General features: G+C 48.6%; 1 protein-coding gene across 1 annotated transcript in view; it reads left to right on the top strand.

The window, feature by feature from the left end:
- Positions 1-2,052: 2,052 nt before the first annotated feature.
- The window catches only part of GNAS (GNAS complex locus), a 2,205,902-nt gene continuing 2,188,011 nt past the window's right edge, over positions 2,053-19,943 (top strand). The window contains exon 1 of the mRNA XM_069651056.1: positions 2,053-2,495. Within this exon, the coding sequence (XP_069507157.1) occupies positions 2,249-2,495 (247 nt within the window). The 5' untranslated portion in view covers positions 2,053-2,248. The remainder of the gene's footprint in view (positions 2,496-19,943) is intronic.

The following is a 19,943-nucleotide window of genomic DNA, read 5'->3' as shown; positions in this document are numbered from 1 at the left end:
ATTCATTTGTAGTGCGCGCCAGACCCAAGAGTATCAGGGCGCATGAGCAACAAGGATATTCTCAGCTTGGTTAAATTGCTGTACAATTACATGTATATACAAAGGTAGTGTAGGTACAAATACTAGGTGGGTGCATTGCACAACAATTTACAAAATGTGCATGCGGAGGCGTAGAGCGGGTGAAGTTAACAGTCATTTTCCTTTATCCAATGAATATAATTGCGCCTGAAGTGCGGGTAGGATTGAGCTGTCCTTAAAGTGGGTGGTAGGAAGTTCCAATGTTGGGCCGCTTTCACTTGGAAGTTATTCCCTCCTGTTTTGGACCGTTTAAATCTAAGTACTGTGAGGAGGTTAGAATTTGCTGTTCCCGTAGGTCGGTTGGGGGTGTATCTCTGGAATCTCTCTACAAGGTATCGTGGGGCTGCATTATTAAGGCATTTGAGTGTGAGTGAGGCAACCTTCAGCATGATTTTGTCTGTTGTAGTGAGCCAATTGTTGGCTCTCTTAGAGTTGGTTGAAAGATGTGTAGGATTAAGCATGTCTCCATGAATATACGTGGTTTAACGTTTCTTTTATTTTCAGGTTGTGTCATTGGGTTGGTGATGTGTTCATGTACCAAACAATTAGATGTTAGGTGTCTTGTTTTTTCCAGCAAGGTTGTTCATTGTTTTACTATGGATATGTTTTTTTCCAACAGTTTCTAATTGTCTTTTTCTGTCGCAGGCGGAGTGTCGGGCGGTCCTAGGCAGGGATGAGTTCTGACGCTGCTGCTTCGGCCATGAGCGGTTCAGGAATGGCCGGGCTCGAGCCAACTCCAAGTGACGGGCACTGACTGCCCTTCAGGGCAGTTGAGGCTACAGCATCTAATGTCAGTGGTCCCGAGAATGTTTACTGACTGGCAGTCACAACCAGAAGCGTATGTCCGCTTTGTTGTCAAGTGCAAACAGGAAATGACACGGGTCACCCAGGAAATGTATGTTACTTTATTATGTGGATGGGACCGCCCCATTTTGTTTTGCTCCAAATAAACGATGACCTTGTGTTTCCAAATACTTTACAATGGTTTCTGTAGTTAATTCTAAATACAATAACATGTTAAGCCGTGTCCACGATGAGAGGGGTCCGTCAATAGGGATCGCCCCGCTATGTTCAAACATTTCTCGTGGGCAGAACGCTGCTCGGTTGTTTCAGGCTCCCATGTTCACATTTGTGGGCAGAGTGGGACAAGGCCATAAAATTGTCTCAGGCACCAATGAAAAAGTGGCCCACAGTTGCAAATGGCTATTCATTCCTTTTGTGACAGAGTGTTTGAATAGTACCTAAGGAGTTTTTTGATAAAATGTGATGCAAATTGTGCATTTTAGAATATTCAGCAACACTGGTCAAAACTACTAGCCGCATAGTGAAGTAACTCATCAAATTGGCCCACATTGGCCAAAAAAGTAGCCCACTTTGACCAAATAAACTGGCCCACACCAAATGTTTGGGTTTTTGGTTCGGCCAGGGGCCTATACGCCAGTCCGAGCCTGTTTGTGGGATATATGCTGCACACAATACAAGAATTCACAAGCCGCAACTTCTCCGTGAACTCGTGGGCATGCGCTTTTTTGCATCACACCTAGCTCCTCCTGCGCGTGAATGTGCTGTCCGTCTTGCAGCAGTCTTCTGCCGCACAACTAGCTCCTGCAACCGTGTCCCTTGGGTTCACCACGTACGTACTAGCACTTTTGGGCTAACACGCCTTTTTTTGACACATGCAACTCGGACCGCCTGCAACCCGTGCGTGATTGTGAATGTGGGCTGGCCATGTCGCAGCACTCACCTCAACATTCCTATCAAAAATTGTCGGGTAACCCGGCCAGCAGTTCTGTTTCCTCCATTTACACCCATCCCGCACTCAGCGGTGAGCGGCAGCACCTTCCCTGGCCCTCGCCCACTGCGCCTTTCTAGTGGTCGAGGTACTTATAAACATTACGGTAAATCCTGAATGTCCTGCCCTAGTCACGTGGTAGTTGAAGTGTATGTTTCCCCGTTGCTTCTAAAACAAATTTCACTGAAGAGGGGGGGAGGGAAAGTGCGTTGGAGAGGAGCCCGGAGTCTTGGACAGGCAGAGCCCCTGTGTCCAGGAGCCTGTGCTCACCTGAACCCCAGCCCAGAACTGGTGTCCCCTCCTTGTCCCCCGGTGCATGCGCCCCCCACCCGGGACATGTCAGTCTCCTGCTAAAGTTAATCTGCCTCCAGGACCAGCATGGGGATGTGCCACAGCCTAAGGTCCAGGCTCATGAGACCCCACACACCCAGCATCACCTACCCCGTGAGGATTCCCGGGGGGCCCGAGGATGGCTACACTCAGGGACAGGGAACTCAGGACCACATAGACCCCCAGCTCATCAAAGCCTGCATTAAAGCCAACAGGAAGCGAAGCCGGAGCATTGACAAGAGCCTGAAGGCGGAGAAGCGGGAGTACAAGCAGACGCACAGGCTCCTGCTGCTGGGTGAGTGCCCCTGCCTGGCAGCATTACTTGCGGCTTGGGATGAAATGTAGCACTTACTGCAATTGGCGCTAGCTTGCATATGAGTTCTAGAATGTACCTACAGAGCCGTTGTTGAATTTACGGACTTCTCTGAGGAGGTATGCATGCGACAGACCTTGTGGCGGTGTTAGATATCAGGAGACCGGGCAGGAGACGCACAGTCTGCTGCCGTGTGGTGACCTTCCCGGCGGATGGCAGTGCTGATTTGGGGAAAGCTGTAGAATTTACTGACATCTGTGCTGATTTGAGCGAGTTATATAACTTACTGACATTTGTGCTGTGCTTAAGGAGCTATAGATTTTACTCACATTGTTGACATATGTGCCGAATTTGAGGGGCTATGGGGTTTGCTGACATTGTGCTGAGTTTGAGGACCTATAGATTTTACCTACATTACTGACGTCTACTGAATTTGAGTACATTTTGATTTTACTGACATTACTGACATATGTGCGGAATTTAAGGAGCTATAGGTATACTGACATTGGTAACAACTGTGCAGAACTGAGGAGCCATAGATTTTTACTAACATTGCTGACATCTGTACTGAATTTGAGGAGCTATAGATGTTACTGACACCTTCGCTGAATTTGAAGAGTTATGGATTTTACTGACATCCATGCTGTGTTTGAGGAGCTATAGATTTTTCTTACATTGCTAACGTCACTGCTAAATTTGAGGATTTGAAGATTTTGCTGACATACATGCTGAATTTGACAAGCTAAAGATTTTACTGGCATTTGTGCTGAATTGGAGGGCGCTATAGATTTGATCGACATCTGTTCTGCGTTTGAGGAACTATGGGTTTTATTAGCATCTGTGCTGAGTTTGAGGATCTATAGATTTTACTGACATTGCTGACATCTTTACTGAATTTGAGGAGCTATAGATGTTCCTGACACCTGCGCTGAATTTGAAGAGTTATGGATTTTACTGACATCCATGCTGTGTTTGAGGAGCTATAGATTTTTCTTACATTGCTAACATCTCTGCTAAATTTGAGGATTTGCAGATGTTACTGACATACATGCTGAATTGGACAAGTTAAGGATTTTACTGGCATTTGGGCTGAATTTGAGGAGCTACCGATTTTACTGACATTGCTGACATCTGCTTAATTGGAGACATGGATTTTACTGACATTGTGCTGAGTTGGAGGAGGTATACATTTTACGTACATTGCTGACGTCTTCTGAATTTAAGGAAATATGTATTTTTCTGACATTGCAGACATCTGTCCGGAATTTAAGGAGCTATAGATATACTGGCATTGCAGAGATCTGTCCTGAATTGGAGGAGGTATATACATTTTACATCGCTGGCATTTTCTGAATTTGAGGAAATATGGATTTTACTGACATTGCTGACATCTGTGCTGAATTGAGGAGCTATAGATTTTACTGACATTGCTGAAATCTCAGCTAAATGGAGAAGCTATGGATTCTACTGACTTCTTTGCTGAGTTTGACGAGGTATACATTTACTTATATTAATGACGTCGTCCGAATTTGAGGAATTGATTTTATTGACATCGCTGATATCTATGCTGATTTTGAGGAACAATAGATTTTCTTGACATTGGTGACAACTGTGCTGAACTGAGTAGCCATAGATTTTACTGCCATCTCTGCTGAATTGGAAGACCAATAGTTTTTACTGACATCTGTTCTATATTTGAGAAACTATGGTTTTTATTAGCATCCGTGCTGAGTTGGAGGAGCTATAGATGTTACTGACATCCATGCTGTGTTTGAGGAGCTATAGGTTTTTCTTACATTGCTAACATCTCTGCCAAATTTGAGGATTTGTAGATTTTACTGACATATGTGCTGAATTTGACAACCTATGGGTTTTACTTGCATTTGTGCTGAATTTGAGGAGCTACAGATTTGATACTGACAATGCTGACATCTGCTGAATTGGAGGAGACATGTATTTTACTGACATTGCTCACATCTGTCCGGAATTTAAGGAGCTATAGATATGCTGACATTACAGAGTTGTGCTGAATTTGAGGAGCTAGGGATTTTAGTGACATCTATGCTAAGTTTGAGGAGGTATACATTTTACTCACATCGCAGATGTCTTCTGAATTGGAGGAAATATGTATTTTACTGACATGGCTGACATCTATGCTGATTTGATTGAGGAGCTATAGATTTTACTGACATTGCTGACATATGTGGTGAGTTGAGGAGCTATGGATTTTACTGACATCTGTGCTGAGTTTGAGGGGTATATATTTTACTTAAATCGCTGACGTCTTCTGAACTTGAGGAAATATATATTTTATTGACACTGCTGACATCAGGTGCTGAATTTAAGGAACTATAGATTTTACTGATATCTATTCTGTGTTTGAGGAACTATTGATTGTTTTGACATTGTGGACATCTGTGCAGAATTTTAAGAGCTATGGATTTTATTGGCATTGCTAACATCTGTGCTGAATTTAAGGAACTATAGATTGTACTGACCTTGCTGACATCTGTGCTGAATTGAGGAGCCATACATGTTACTGACTGCTTTGCTGAATTTGAGCAGCTATGGATTTTAATGACATCTGTGCTGCGTTTGAGGAGGTATAGATGTTACTTACATCACTGACGTTGTTGGCATGTGTGCTGAATTTAAGGAGCTATAGATTTTACTGACAGTGACATCTGTGCCAAATTAAGGACCAATGGCTTTTACTGACACCTGTGCTGAGTTAGATGGGTTATTGAAATTGCTAACATCTGTGGTGATTTGGGAAGGGAAGTTATAGAATTTGCTGATCTCTGTGGTGATTTGGGTGAGTTGCAGGCGATCGTCCATGTGGTGCTGATAGAATAGAAGGTTCCATGTAATTCCATCAACAGGAATTACTTTGTGGTAATTTACTACAAAGTAATTCCTTCGAAATTTTACATCGATTTTTGTATATAAAAAAATGTTGGGGGACACTCCCCCTTCCACACTACCCCTCGTCAAAACGCTGCCCACATCTTTTTGACCCCTTAACCGTTAAATGTAATTTCGAAGGAATAACTTCGTAGATAATTACCACAAAGTAATTCCAGTTGACGAATGGACGGGACTCCGAACAGAGAGGGGCAGTAGACACACTCTGCTTTGACTAAGGGCAGGGCTGATTTGCAGAAGGAGTAGAGTTTGCAGCCGTTATTAGAAGAGGCAATGGAAGCGGACAGAAGGGCTGCTTCCGGCTTGAAGAGCCTCCCGTCGGACAGCAGCACCTATTTTAATGTTGACTGTGACTGTTGACGTCATTAGTCATTTCTTCTTCCGTGGAGTTATGGCGAACGATCGACCTTTTGTAATCGCGTGTGCTTGAACCCATACACGCATCTGCTGCCGGGTGGGCCTCAGTCTCATTTCTGTGCTGCCTTGTGTGAATTATATTGTTTCTGGAGAGGTAGTTCTGTTCGTTAACATCAGCGCTGCTCTCATTATGGTATGGGAGCAAGGCTCCGAGTCAGGTCCTTCCTGCTTTGTTTGAGTTATGTAGGGGAATAGTTAAGGGAGAGGGTCGTGCCCCAGCTGCTGGGCGAGTGTCCTGCCTGGTGGGAGTGCTGCTGTGGGTTAGTTCGGGATGCTTGTGGGGCCTTATGGTCAGGAGAATAGGGGAGGCTAATGCTCTTTCCTAAAGCTCTGCATCATCTCTGGATGAGGGATAGGGTTCATTGATAGCTGTTCTGCTCTGAAAAACCTTTTGGGAGTAAGGGGCTTAGGTCAGGACTGCTCTTCGTGATGTAGGGTGGTAGTAGGTTGTGCGGTGCTCTAGGCGGGAGAGTTCTGCAGACATGCACAGTTATATCTGTGCTACATTGGATGTGCAATGGGGCTTGCTCCCACTAGCATCCCGGGGTTCGGCTCATAGATCCATGCTGCATTGAGGGAACATGGCCGCGGCATAGCTGTAGGGGCGCAAGGAGACGAGAGTCATCACTGCTTCTTCCAGTGGAGAAGTCCCCTGTCTGATACCAGTGCAACTTTGCAATCCTTCTTCACGTGGTATGAACAGGGCAGGAGGAACCCCTGGCCGCAGGGAAGAAAGTGGTGTCAAAAAGCCCCAGAGTTCCTGGATCCTCTAGCCGTTCCTCTCTTGGGTGTGGCGCGCCCCATCGCGGTGCACTAGAGATGGCGCCCCACGTCTCTGCATGCAATGCCCCACAGTGAAGCGATCTGGCCAAGGCGTGAGTTCAGAGACTGGAATTTTAAGTTTAGTGTAACTGGGGGGGGAGCGTACGCATCTGCACGCAAGTATGGCGTGGGTGAAGTGAGTGCATGTGAAAGGGAATGAGGCCAATTGATGCAAATGTTTCCCCACATTGACTCTAGTGTGCACAGTGAGAAGGTAGTTAATGTTCCATACATAGCCAAACCTTGACCCCTCTGCAGCTCCTTTCAGCAAATGCACCCCCCATAAGGAGAACAAAAGCCACCACCACCTACCACATAATGCTCGGGACAAGCCCTTGTCCTCACACTCTGGGGTCATGTTTTCATTGTGTTCCTAAGGGTGAAAGGCTCTACCCACTGCCAGCCTGTTAGGCCAATGTCCATGAAGGCTTCTGAGCATGCGTTATAGGAGTGTTTGACATTAGGGCTGCTGCAGCTTGTCCTGGAAAGGTCTGACATCCCAACTTGAGTGAACGATTTCTTTCTGGTGTACGACACGGGAGCTGCATAGGGCGGGCGGAGGTGGAAATGAGCAGGAATAATCGCAGGATCAGAAAAAGGAGTCTACAGTGTTGAAACTGGCAGTGAAATGGACAGACTGGTTGGGCCTGATCTGCTGTTAGTATCTGATTTTCATTTAAATCTCTGTATCTACAAATTTTTCTACAAATGTGTTGCTTATTTATGAATTAACTGTAAAATATCGATGAATGTATCTTCCAATTCTATTTGTTTAAATTTAATTCAGTAATGATGCATTGAATATTGATATGCATGCATGCAGCAATTTATCCCTAACTGTAGTAATATACCATCCTTTAAATGCACCTCAGTAACCATACAGCCAGTATCTATATCTAGGCATCTGTGAATTTAGCTCTGAACATATTTCCAATCTGCCAAGGTTTATCTGCAATAACTAGTCCTCCAAATGTGTCTTGTTTGTTGTCAATGTATTATCAATAACAGTAAATCTATGAATTCATTATCAATATCCTGGAATGTATCATCGCTGTCTAACTGAGTTGATCATCCATATCTAAAAAGTAATCTTCTTGTTGGATGAGGGAATTCGAAGACCATTGAACCTCCCAAATTGTAACCCATGGTCTGTGGTGTAGGCTTATGACTAGTTCCCAAGTCTCCCTCACCATGACCTTGGTTAGGGTGCTAATGGATGGCTTGGCAGAATTAGCTACGGTAACGGAGCAAGGTGGGGCGGATCCTATTCGTGTATATGAGGATTCATGGGGACCTTTCCTTGGTACTGGAACTATTTTAGCAACAAGGCACTGCAGTTATGGAAATGGTATTACTGTTAATGGATTTTTCTTTTTAACTGTGGCCTGTTTTCTTGTATTTCTGTTCTTTCGTTTTCTTTTTGGTTTCTTTTATATTTGGGTATGTATTACATTTGTGTAAATGTACTCTGTGTACTCAAAAACACAACTTAAGAAAAAGTAATCTTCAGTACCTTTAATCGTCAGTAAAACATATGCCGTTGAGCATTGTCCAGCGACAAAGAGGCAAATATATTTTTATATTGCTTGGTAGATAGACAAACCGATAGATCGATAGATAAATCGATAGATAGATAGAGCAGCCGTCACTGTGAAAACCAAGAAGATTGCACGTCTGCTATTTTGGTTTATTTGCTTTTTTGTAAGCACCTTACACCGTTCAGGTTACTACACATCGAGCTGTTTTTGCAAGAACTGAGGGACCAAGCTCAGTCTTTAGATTTTGTTAGAAGGCATATTTGTACAAAATCATAAATTACTGGAATATATGCCACACACAGCTGCCTTTTGCCTGGCATCCTGGGGCTCTGCTGGATCTAAAAAGGGGGTTCTTTTAATGGGGTGGGAAATGCAAGCTAGCTTTGCTGCTCTGTTGATGCGTGCAGTTCGGAAGTCCCCTGAGCTCTGCACACAGGTCTGTTTCTAGGTCTTCTCTGTCGAGAGGGAAGCATCACGTGCTCGTAGTTCTAGGATATGTTGGCTGGGGCTGTGATAAGTATGCTGATTGTAAGGCGTAGCATTCTGTTGGGCAGGAGGCTGTGATAAGTAGCAGAGGCTGTGATAAGTACGCTGATTGTAGAGGTGTAGCATTCTGTTGGGCAGGAGGCTGTGATAAGTATGCTGATTGTAGAGGCGTAGCATTCTGTTGGGCAGGAGGCTGTGATAACTACGTTGATTGTAGAGGTGTAGCATTCTGTTGGGTAGGAGGCTGTGATAAGTAAGTTGATTGTAGAGGCGTATCATTCTGTTGGGCAGGAGGCTGTGATACGTAGGCTGACTGTAGAGGTGTAGCATTCTGTTGGGCAGGAGACTGTGATAAGTAGGCTGATTGTAGAGGTGTAGCATTCTGTTGGGCAGGAGGCTGTGATATGTACGCTGATTGTAGAGGTGTAGCATTCTGTTGGGCAGGAGGCTGTGATATGTACGCTGATTGTAGAGGTGTAGCATTCTGTTGGGCATGGCTCAGTTTCTGATCAAGTAGACTCTCTAACGCTGTTGTCAACTATCATCAATGCCTTTGACCTTAGGAGTCCTGTAGCTCAAACTGTTATTTGGAAAGTGCTGGAAGGACAGCCACCCATTTGTCTTTCTCTACGAAAGTTCAGCTTCTTGTTGTCAAACGTTCTTTGTTGGCCTCTGAATTCTGCTGTCTTCAAAGGCTGAATCAGGGCACAAAATGAGCAATCGCCGCTAGCCACTGGCTAGTGATAATAAACTCTTGGTGAGTAAGAAATGGTGTGAATCACTGCATGTCTGGAAGTGGGGTGGCGAGGGACATTTTATGTCTGGCTAGTAGCTTGCAGCTTGACATGTTTACCCCTGGCAAGGTTGAATGGGCTGAACATTGTCTCTCACGTGCCTAATCGACGACCAGACATCTCTCCCTGGATGTAAGACTGGTCAAGCTCCAAAAGAAGATTTGAATCCGAATGTTTTGAAGCTTAACCAGGGTGGTGCCCTGTTTTTTTTTTTAACTTTGTTTATTTTAAATCAAGGCAGGATGATAAGTACAGACATTATAAGCAGTGGTTATTTAGGCATGTTGAACCCCAGTCCTCTATCCCCCCCTGCGACTTCTCCCTCCCTCCTCCCCCTGGTCCATCTGTCCCCTAGGCCCTGTAGGCGGGCTCCTCCCTCCCGGGCAGTCCGAATTGGGCCTCAGCGACTATGTGTCTTCCTCCGGGATCTCCTGATTTTTTAAGATCCAGCGGGCCCTAGTGGGTTTGTAGGTCAGGGCGGGGAAGCGCTGGTCGAATTCCAACACTGGGGCCCAGATATTCTGGAAACGATGAAGAGTTCCCGCTTGTGCTGCCGTCACCTTCTCCGCTATCAGAATGTCCCAAAGTTTGGTCCACCATTGGGCTATGTGAGGGCCTTCCGGGGTTTTCCAGGTTCGGGCCACCACCGTTTTCCCTGCTAGTAGGCAGTGAGTTACTAGTTTCGCTCTGGGTCCGCAGCGCGGATAGGTCCCGGGAATTGGAGCACCCAGCAAAACCGGTTCTGGTTCCAAGGGAATCGTTTTTCCGGTAATTTGTGAGATGGACCCTAGGCAAGCTTTCCAGAATGGTTGGATCTTCAGGCAGTCCCACCACATGTGGAAGAAGGAGCCTGGGTGGCCGCATCCTCTCCAGCAAGAGTGGTCCACCTGGGGGTTCATATGGTGAAGTCTGTGGGGCGGATAGTACCACCGCAGCGTGATCTTATACGCACATTCCCTGTTGGTGATGTAGGTGGACGAGGTATGTGTTCTGGTCCATATGTCAACCCAGGTTTGATCCTCTATCGGGTGACCCAGGTCCGCTTCCCATTGGGCCATGCAGCGGGTTCTTGTGGTCAGGAAGTCGCTTAGAAAGCGTCTGTACAGGGTGGATACTCTGCCGCGGGTTGGAAGATCTCCCAGGGTGAGTTCTAAGGCAGTAGGAGGGCGTGTTGCTGCTTGCAAGGTTTGGGGATGCGAGCACCAGTGGCGTAGTTGAATATATGTGAATCTATCCCGTTCCTGGAGTTGGAACTTCTCCTTGCATTGGGCGAATGTGAGAGGTCTCTCCCCTGTATACAGCTGGTCTATGGTCTCCAGCCCACCTTTGATCCAGTTACGAAAGTTGCGAGGATTCATACCCGGTGTGAACGTTGGATTATGAAAGACCGGGGAACATGGGCTCAGTCCTCTTGGCACTCCCTTTCGTTTTAGCGCCCAGTCCCAGGTGCTGAGGGTGTGTTTAGTTGATAGCAGGAGCTCTCCCCAATGGGTCCTGAGGGGGGGCGGGATGTGTGGTAGAAATCGTAGGGGTAGGGGTGCCCGTGATTGTTCCAACTCCACCCATCTGGGGCGGTTTGTCATATTTTGCCAGGCCTGGACCTGGGCCAGTTGAGCTGCCACTCTGTAGGCCTGTAGGTCTGGGACCCCTAGCCCTCCCAATTTGGAGCTCCCCAGCATAGTTCTGAGAGGGATTCTCGCTTTCTTACCTCTCCAGATAAAGTTCAGCATTTTCCTCTGGATCCCTTGGAGAGTTGGCGTGGGGATTGCCACTGGTAGTGAGGTGCATGTGTATAGGAATCTCGAAAGGAGGTTCATCTTGCATGCAGTGATGCGCCCGAGCAGGGAGATCTCTTGGGTCTCCCAGCGCTTCAAGTCGCCTTCCAGTTCTTTGAAGAGTCGGGGAAAATTGGCTTTGTACGTATCCCTTGGGTCAGCCGGGATGTAGACCCCTAGATAGGGGATGGCGCTCTTTTCCCATGTTATTGGGCACATCCTAGTCAATGGTTCTTGTTCTGCTGGGGTGAGGCCAATACCCAAGGCGGATGATTTATCGAAGTTTATGGTGAGGCCTGAGACTTCGCCGTATCGCGTGTTTGAGGGATGAGTGGGCCTCCGAGATCGTGAGCAAAATGTCATCCGCGTATAGGGCGAGTTTATGGTGCGTGGGGCCACTTTGTATGCCCTTGATTTGGTCATTCCGCCTAATTTTTTGTGCGAAGGGCTCCATGGTGAGAGCAAAGAGCAAGGACGACAGTGGACAGCCTTGCCGGGTTCTGCATGATAAGGGGATTGGGGCCGAGTTGTGGCCGTTGATCCTCAGGCTTGTTTTAGGGCTAGGATAGTTGGCTAGAACCATCGTTTGGAAAGCTGGTCCGAAGCCAAAGGCCCCTAGGGTGTGTCTCATAAATGTCCAATCCACCCTATCAAACGCCTTAGCTCCGTCGAGAGCCACTAAGACTCGTTTTTGGGAGTTCCGGGAGGCGAGGTCCACCAGGTTCAGGGTTCTCCGGATGTTGTCACCTGCTGTCCGGTGTAGGATAAAACCTGCCTGGTCGGGGTGGATGATGCGATTCAAGCGGGTTGCTAGAATTTTTGAGTATATGTTTGCATCGATATTTAAGAGTGCGATTGGTCTGTAGGATGTTATGCTTCTTGGGTCTTTTCCAGGTTTGGGCAGGAGGATGGTGGTTGATTCCTGCATCGATGGGGTCACCGCACCCGTTTCCCTGAAGGAGTTGAATAGAGTAGCCAGGTGGGGGGTCAGTTGTGCTCTGAATAGTTTATAGAACCTGGTTGAGAAGCCATCTGGGCCGGGGGCCCGTGTTTTAAGTGATTTGATGGCCTTTTCAATTTCCTCCCCTGTGATGGGCTCCTCCAGTTCGTCTCTCGTTGCGTCGGAGATCCGGGGCACTGCTGCCTGCTGCAGGTATTCCTGCTGTTGTGATATGTTTCGCGGGGTTGCTTTCATGATTTGGGCCAAGTAATCTATTGCAAGGCGTTGCTTCTCGGGCTCTGAGTATAGTGTGACCCCGTTGGCATTACGCAGGCCCGTGATTGCGTTGATGCGTCTCTGCTTGGCTAGTTTGGCCACCAGAAACTTGTTCGCCTTGTTGCCCTTCGCGTAGTATGACTGTTTGGCCTTCGCCATTAGCTGGGCGGTTTGTTCCGCATAGTGGGCTTCCAGTTTTTTCTGTGCCGTACGGATGATCCGTTGTGTTTTGGGGGACCAGCCTTTCTCCTTATGGAGTGCCTCGGCCTCTCTTAGTTCGTTCTCTAGGGCCGTCCGGGTCTGACGTCTGTCTCGATGGTAGGCCGCACCTTGGGCTATTAGGGAGCCTCTGATTACTGCCTTCATGGCGTCTCAGTTGTTCGCTAATGAGGTGTCTGAGGCTGGGTTTTCGTTAAAGAAGTTTCTTATTCCTGTTGCGATCTTGTCTCTGGTGGCCATGTCGTTGAGGATCGGGTCGTACAGCATCCATTTACGCGGGATGTTGGAGTTAGGGTTATGAACCCGGAGTTCCAGGAGCACTGGGGCATGGTCGGATATCGCTCTTGTGCCGATGGTGACCTCTTTGACTGAGGGGAACGTATGCGGGGAGATCAGGAACAGGTCGATCCTTGAGAAGGTGCGATGGACAAAAGAGTAAAAGGAGAAATCTTTTTCGTCAGGGTGGAACACCCGCCATGAGTCTATTATCTCCAGCGTCCTGAAGAATCGAAGGAGGCTGAGTGCTTGGGCGAAGTCGCTTGGAGTCGGGGGGTGTGATCAGTCTTTGGTGGGGTCAGGAACCACGTTGAAATCCCTGCCGACAATTGTTTGGCCCTCCACAAAGCTGGCGAGAGATGTGCCCAAGGAGTCATAGAAGTGTGACTGTCCAGTGTTGGGAGCGTGTACTGAAATGAGGGTATATAGGTCTCCCATTAGGAGGCACTTAATCGCGGTAAATCGGCCTTATGGGCATATTTTCGTTTCCAGAATCTGTGGGTTCAGATCTTTCCTGAAGAGAATCGCCGTACCTCCTTTTTTATTTGTGCCAGAGGCGAAGAATTGGAGCGGGAATAACCGGGATCGAAGGCGGGATACATCTGCCGGCAGCAGGTGGGTCTCTTGAAGCATAGCTATTGCTCTGTCTTCATCACGAAGTTTCAGTAGAATTGCCTTTCGCTTGTTGGGGGAGTTCAGGCCATTAACATTCAGGGAAAGGATCCGAAGCGACTGAAGGTCCTCTGAAGACTCACTCCCCGTTCCTTGGGTTAGGGGGGGGTCAAGGGGTGGTGGCGCAACTGCCATGTCTGTTGGGGAAACTCTGGATATCATCCTGCACTTGAGGTTTTAACGCGGAGCCCCAACGGGGGGCCGCAACTTTAACAGGGAGGTGGACCGACATTGTCAGTACGGTCGTACCTAAGGCCAACAGGGCCAACTGTCCCATCACGTATCGTGTACTGTGGGTTTCCAAGGAACAAAGGGTGGAAAATATCCTTGGAGTGGGTATGAACCATGGGTGTGGCCCGCCGCCACCGTGTTCAAGGTTGGTGAGCTCGAAATGTAGGTGGCGGGTCCTACTTCAAGCAGGGGTATCTGTGTCCAGGCTTACTTGCTGACGGAGCCTGGGATCGTGGAAGCGTCCCCGTTCATCTCTTTCTGTTGTTCCGCTGGGTCGACGACCATGGCGTGCGTTTGGGCTTTGGAGAGGGAAGCGGTCCAGAATCTTCTGTTCCCTCTGGGATTGGCGTGGAAGGATCTCGGGGTGAGGTTGGGTGTAAGATTTTGTCAGCGTCTTCCAAGTGGCTGATTCGGCGTAGGGTGCCATTGTATGTAAACTGGAGAGCTGTCGGAAACAGCCAGCTGTAACGGATCTGTTGCTCCTGGAGGAACAATGTCAGAGGCCGAAGTGCTCTTCTTTTCTGGAGGGTGAGTGGTGAGAAGTCCTGGTATATTTGAAGAGGAGTGCTCTGAAAAGTGATCTCATCTCCTTGGCGACTGATCGCTGATATTGCCTCTTTCGTCGTAAAGAAATGGACCCTGGTGATAACATCTGGGGGGGGGGTCCGAGTCTGTCCCACGGCGCGGGTGGAGTCTGTGGGTCCGGTCCAGCAGGAGCTGGGATTTGTCCAGATCCGGGAGTAAGGCCTCGAAGAAGCTTCCCACGTAGTCCGCTAGTTTGTTGTCGGGGATAGAGGACGGGACGCCCCGAATGCGGAGGTTATTTCGACGTGCCCTATTTTCCAGGTCTTCATGTTTGAACTCCAGGATCTCGTATTTGTGATGCAGGGAATCGATAGACTTTTGCACTTCCCCCAGTGTGGTAGAGTGATCCTGGGAATGGTCCTCGATCTCTCCGAGCCTCTGTTCGAGTTCTGTGACCCTCTGATCCGTTTGGTCAACTTTAGCGGTGAGTTCCGAGAGGCAGGCGCGGAACTCCGATTTGATGTCCGCCATGAAGGCTATCAGGTCTCCTTTGGTGGCGAGAGCACCCCTATCCTCTTGTGGCTTCTGTGGGGTCAGTTTAGGAGGATCCTGTTTCTTGGGTTTCTCCGGAGCCGTAAACATGGCAGAGATATCTGTGCTCTTGCTCACCTTTGTCTGCCTCGACATGCTGCTCGTGTCAGGCGGTCTTGATTAAGAGAGTAGCAGCGAGGCCTAGGACAGCGGGAGACTGCACTCGGGGAGTTCCTCACCCTCGACCCCCGCTCTGGACTAGATCTGGGGGAGTGGGCAGGGGCGCCCCAGGAAACGTTGGTGTGGGTATAGGGTCTCCGTCGGGGATGATGCAGGATGGCTGCGGGGGGAGGGGTGGAAGCCTGCTCTCTCGGTCCCTCAGAGTGTATGTAAGCCGTGGTCGCCGAGGCACCTAGGTAGCAACCCGGAGTGTTCTGGGTCGCCTTGGTTTAGATTCCGATCCCCCTCTCCAGCTCCTCGGTTTTCCAGGGCCCCGCTACCGCCGGGTGCGGAGTGTGCTGCTGGGTTCCGGCTTGGCGGCCATCTTGGTTTCTTCGGTCGAAGACGGGGGAGAAGTTCAGCCGCTGAATTCTGGTAGAACGCCTCCTCGGTCGAAGGCTATGTTTAGCCAGGTTGTGCCATGTCGGTTCCGGTCGCTTTAGATGGCATTGGCGACGCGGAACTCCGCTTAAAACCGCCGGAATTCGACGGCGGCGGCGGGCATCCCACGGGCGGCCTCAGAGGAGCGACCACATCGATGGCGCTCCAAGCCACGCCCCCGGGTGGTGCCCTGTTAAGACTAAGCGACTGCCCCGAGGGGGAGGCAAGGGTGCAGGTGCCCCTCCTGGCATGGGCGTAGGACATGGGGGGGAGAGGTGGGACAAATCCCTTCCCACAATTTTAAGTGGGGGGGATATAATGTCATTTATCCCCCCAGAATTTGTGCCACTTCTGCATGTATAATACGTCTGCAGCCTGCACTGCAGGCTGCAGATGTCAATGTCATGCGCAGGGACGTCATTTAGGGGTTGCCAGAGGTTGCAACTGCTACCCCTGTGGTCTCCCTTGCTAACCCTAAAGAAAAATGGGGAAAAAATAAAATTGGCCTTTTTTGTTGTTGTTGTAATGCAAGCTCATGGGCTGTGGCCAGCACCATGTGGTTCTTTACTTCTGGAGTGACTGGCTTTCTTGTTCAGGCCTCTAAAAAAAAAAGAAGAAAAAAAAGAACAGGGGTGCCACAAGCCTAACAGCACTGACCCTAAATAAGAAAGAATAGGGAAACCAAATAATGCGTCTTTCTGGAATTCTATACAATAATTGCTAGACTCATTAAAGGTTCATTTCAGGCACACTTCAGGGGGTGAGTCACTGATTTAGTCTGTTCTTAAACACCTCAACTCAGCCTTTCATCCTTCTGAGGTCGATAAATGAGTACCAACACAGGTTGGGTGATATTGGGTGTATATTTTTTCTATATAAAGCGCTTAAGCGTAAGTGCTATATAATAACACATCATTATCATTTGGCCATGGATGTATGCTTGCATTCACAATAATTTGGTAATATGGGTCTATACACACTGATCCTAACGATACATATGTCGATCCATTCTTGTATGAAATGTACATCACATTATAGTGATATCGTAAACATATTTTTCGTAGTGTACTTAGGAACAATGCTATGTGATGCCACTTCAAGTTTTGTCAAGGGGTGAAAGGTTGAGTTCCGTCGCTTCCTGCGATATCACTTCGGGGTGGGGTCAAATGATATCACCTCCTCTGATGTCATCAGAGGTCAAAGGTCGTGTGATGTCACTTCCGCTACCCCTGGCATTTTGGTGAAATGACATCCCTGGTCATGCGTGCAAAAGTACAAGTTAACTTCAGACTGACTGCAGCAGCGGGCTAAAACAAGAACTTCTGCTGCTTGCTCATGCGTGCCCCGCGCGTGTGCATTTGGAACGTACCCAGGCCGGGGAACTGCACGTTCCCCTGCGCAGTGCACTGCTGCCCAGCCTCATCTTCCAGAACGAAGGAGAAGCCAGGTAGCGACGACTGCTCCTGTTGAGAGTGACTGACAGACAGCGTTTGTTAATATAGAGGGAGACAGAGTGAGAATCGGACTGCGACTCGACCTCCTGAGACCTCTGCCACCGTACTTAAGGCAAGTCAAATGGCCCCCTCTCCCAGGTGCAGTGCAGGCTGGCATATGGAGGATTTATAAGGGGGAATGTGCCAACGTCCTATTTATACACTTTCTATACACCAGAGCGCTATTCTGGGAAGGTCTCCATTGTTTGGAAAATTAAGCTATTTGTTTATGTTGAAGCTCATAATGGGGTGCATTGTGCAGTGTGGTCTTCCCGATAATGAGGGCATTCGTGAGGACAACAAAAGTGGGTGTCAAATGCAAGTTGCCTCAGCCTGTAACCGGAGCAAAGGGATGTGCTCACACGTCTGTGGATTCATTTGAAGCATTTGAACCCAACTATGGTACTGTGGTGGCTGTGGCTGAGGGGAGGTGTGTCCCGCAATGGAGCGTTTGGCCCGTGTTTGGTGGGGGGGGGGCTTGTTTAGGCTCTGCAGAGCTCGAATTCAGATTTAGGAACCATAAGTGTAGTGTGAGGTCAGAGCACCACCACCGCCACGCCACCTGCGCCTTGTGGGAATTAAAAAGCCATGATAGGGAGATGACCGTTTGGAAATCGTGTCGACTACAAAGAATAGTCTGTATTACATAAATGAGGAAATGAGAAAATACTTAGACCTGCACTGCAGGCTAATGTGTAAATACTACAAAGACCTGACCCCACAGCTCAACACCCCGAAAATAAGTGCAGGCCAGTCACTTACATTGTGCTACTTACCTGGTGACAGTGACCTGAGACAGCACTGTATGGCCTTGTTAGCGGGCCTCTTTCCCCCATGGACCTGCATGTCAGTGCACATTCATGTCCATGCTCCGTTGCAGTTTGCTTTCCCTTGTGTTGTGTGTTTGCCTCCCAGAGGTCCTTATGGTATATGCAGTATTAATGCTGTTGCTGTGAGAAGAAGCATGTTGCCATCTTCCCTTCAGTTCCCTTAGCACATCCAGAACAATGCACTAGCTTATGGAAGTTCAAGTGGCTTATAATCCCATTACCCACTTGCCCCCCACGACCCCTTGCTGGGTCCATACCTGGACTTCATCACCACAGAGTGATGAGTGTATGTATACTGACACTGCATACAGTGCAGGTGAGGCAAACGTGTGATTTCAGAACAGTGCGGTGCAGGCCGGTATGGGTGGGGGGCAGCATCCGGCAAGCGGCAAACAACATTATAATGTAAATAATAAATACAAGCATGTGTGCACAGCACTGGCTGGGCCTTGCCTCGACAGTGACCTGGAGAAGACCCCAAAATGAGGTATGACAATGGAACATGACTAATAGTTGTAGAAAATCCCCCAAGGATATCGAGGGTGCTCTGAAGACTGAGGAGAAAGTGCTGAGTAAGTGTACAGATGAGAGTTGTGGGGTTCTGGCCATGGGGGAATGGGAAGTGAGGGACTGGGGTGCAGTAGAGAGGGGGAATGCAAAGTGAAAAAGGGTTGAAAGGGTGCAGAGGACAGAAAAAGAGAGGAGCAAGGGAGGGGAGAGATGGGAACAAGAACTGAGGGCAGATGAAAGATGGGGATGGTTTGCAGCACGGAGTGACCAGTGTGAGCAGGGGAGAGAGGGGTCCAGGAAAGACCAGAACACAGGGAGAGTGGTGTAGGGCAGAAATGGCATAGGATGTGCTTCGGGTTTAGATAAAGCCATTGTCTTAGGGATGTTTACACGGCACTGGCTTCTCATTTCATCTCTAAAACTCAGGACATCCTGTCCTCTCTCTCCTCCTCTCCCCTTCCTCCCTCTACTCCCCGCTCTTCCTCTAACCCTTCTTCGGCCACCTCTCTCCCTCCTTCTCTGCCTTTCCCCTCTTCTCCCCAGATGAGGTTTCTAGACAAGTCCGATCTATGAAAGTCTCATCAAAACAGGTTCATCCCTTTTCCTCCAAAGCCATCAAGGACCACATTGACTCCCTGGCTCCTGCCCTGGCTGACTTCTGCAACCACTCCTTCGCCACTGGAGTCTTCCCTTCAACCCTGAAGCACTCCCTTGTGCACCTTCTCCTTAAGAAACACTCTGCCGACCCGTCTTGCTCGGCTAACTATCGCCCAATCTCCATCACTCCTTTCCTGGGCAAACTCTTGGAAAAGCTTGCCATCGCCCAGCTCAATCTTCACACTGAATGTGTTGGTTGTCTCCATGATCATCAGTCTGGCTTCAGAGCTGCCAGAAGCATGGAAACTGCTCTCCTGAACATCCGTGAAGACCTACTCTCCAACCTTCATTCCAACACCCCCTGTGTCCTCATCTTACTTGATCTCTCTTCTGCCTTTGACACAGTCAACCATGCCATCCTGCTCAACCGTCTCCGTAATAACCTAGGGATCACCAGTCAGGCCCTGGAATGGCTGACTTCTTTCCTCTCTGATTGACTCTCCCAGGTTCAACTTGAGTCCTTCCTCTCCTCTATCTCCATCTCTACATGTGGTGTTCCCCAGCGGTCTAACCTCGCTCCCTGGCTGTTCAACCAATACCTGGCACCTCTCTCCCACTGCATTGCTGCGCACTGCCCCAACTTCCAGTGCTATGCAGATGACACTCAGCTCACTTTCAGGCTACCCTCAGCCATCTCTTCTCCCTCTCTCATCTCTGACTGTCTGCCCGCCATACAGGAGTGGTGTGCCGCCAATGATCTCTGCCTTAATGCCAGTAAGACTGATTCGCCTCATCGGCCCACCCGCTACCCTCCTTTCCTTTCAATCTCTGGCTGGCCTCTCTTGGCCCTCTTCCTGCTCCCACCTGTGAGGCCAAAAAATCTCAGCGTCATCTTTGACTCCACACTCTACTTCTCTCCTCACATCTCTGACGCTTCTAAGAAGTCTCACTACCAGCTGCACCTCCTCAGAGG

The sequence above is a fragment of the Ambystoma mexicanum genome, chromosome 3p, assembly GCF_040938575.1.
Source record: "Ambystoma mexicanum isolate Mex_15411 chromosome 3p, UKY_AmexF1_1, whole genome shotgun sequence".
In the NCBI taxonomy this organism is placed as follows: Eukaryota; Metazoa; Chordata; class Amphibia; order Caudata; family Ambystomatidae; genus Ambystoma; species Ambystoma mexicanum.
Note: the sequence above shows the minus strand (reverse complement) of the source record. Positions and strands in the feature narration are given on the sequence as shown.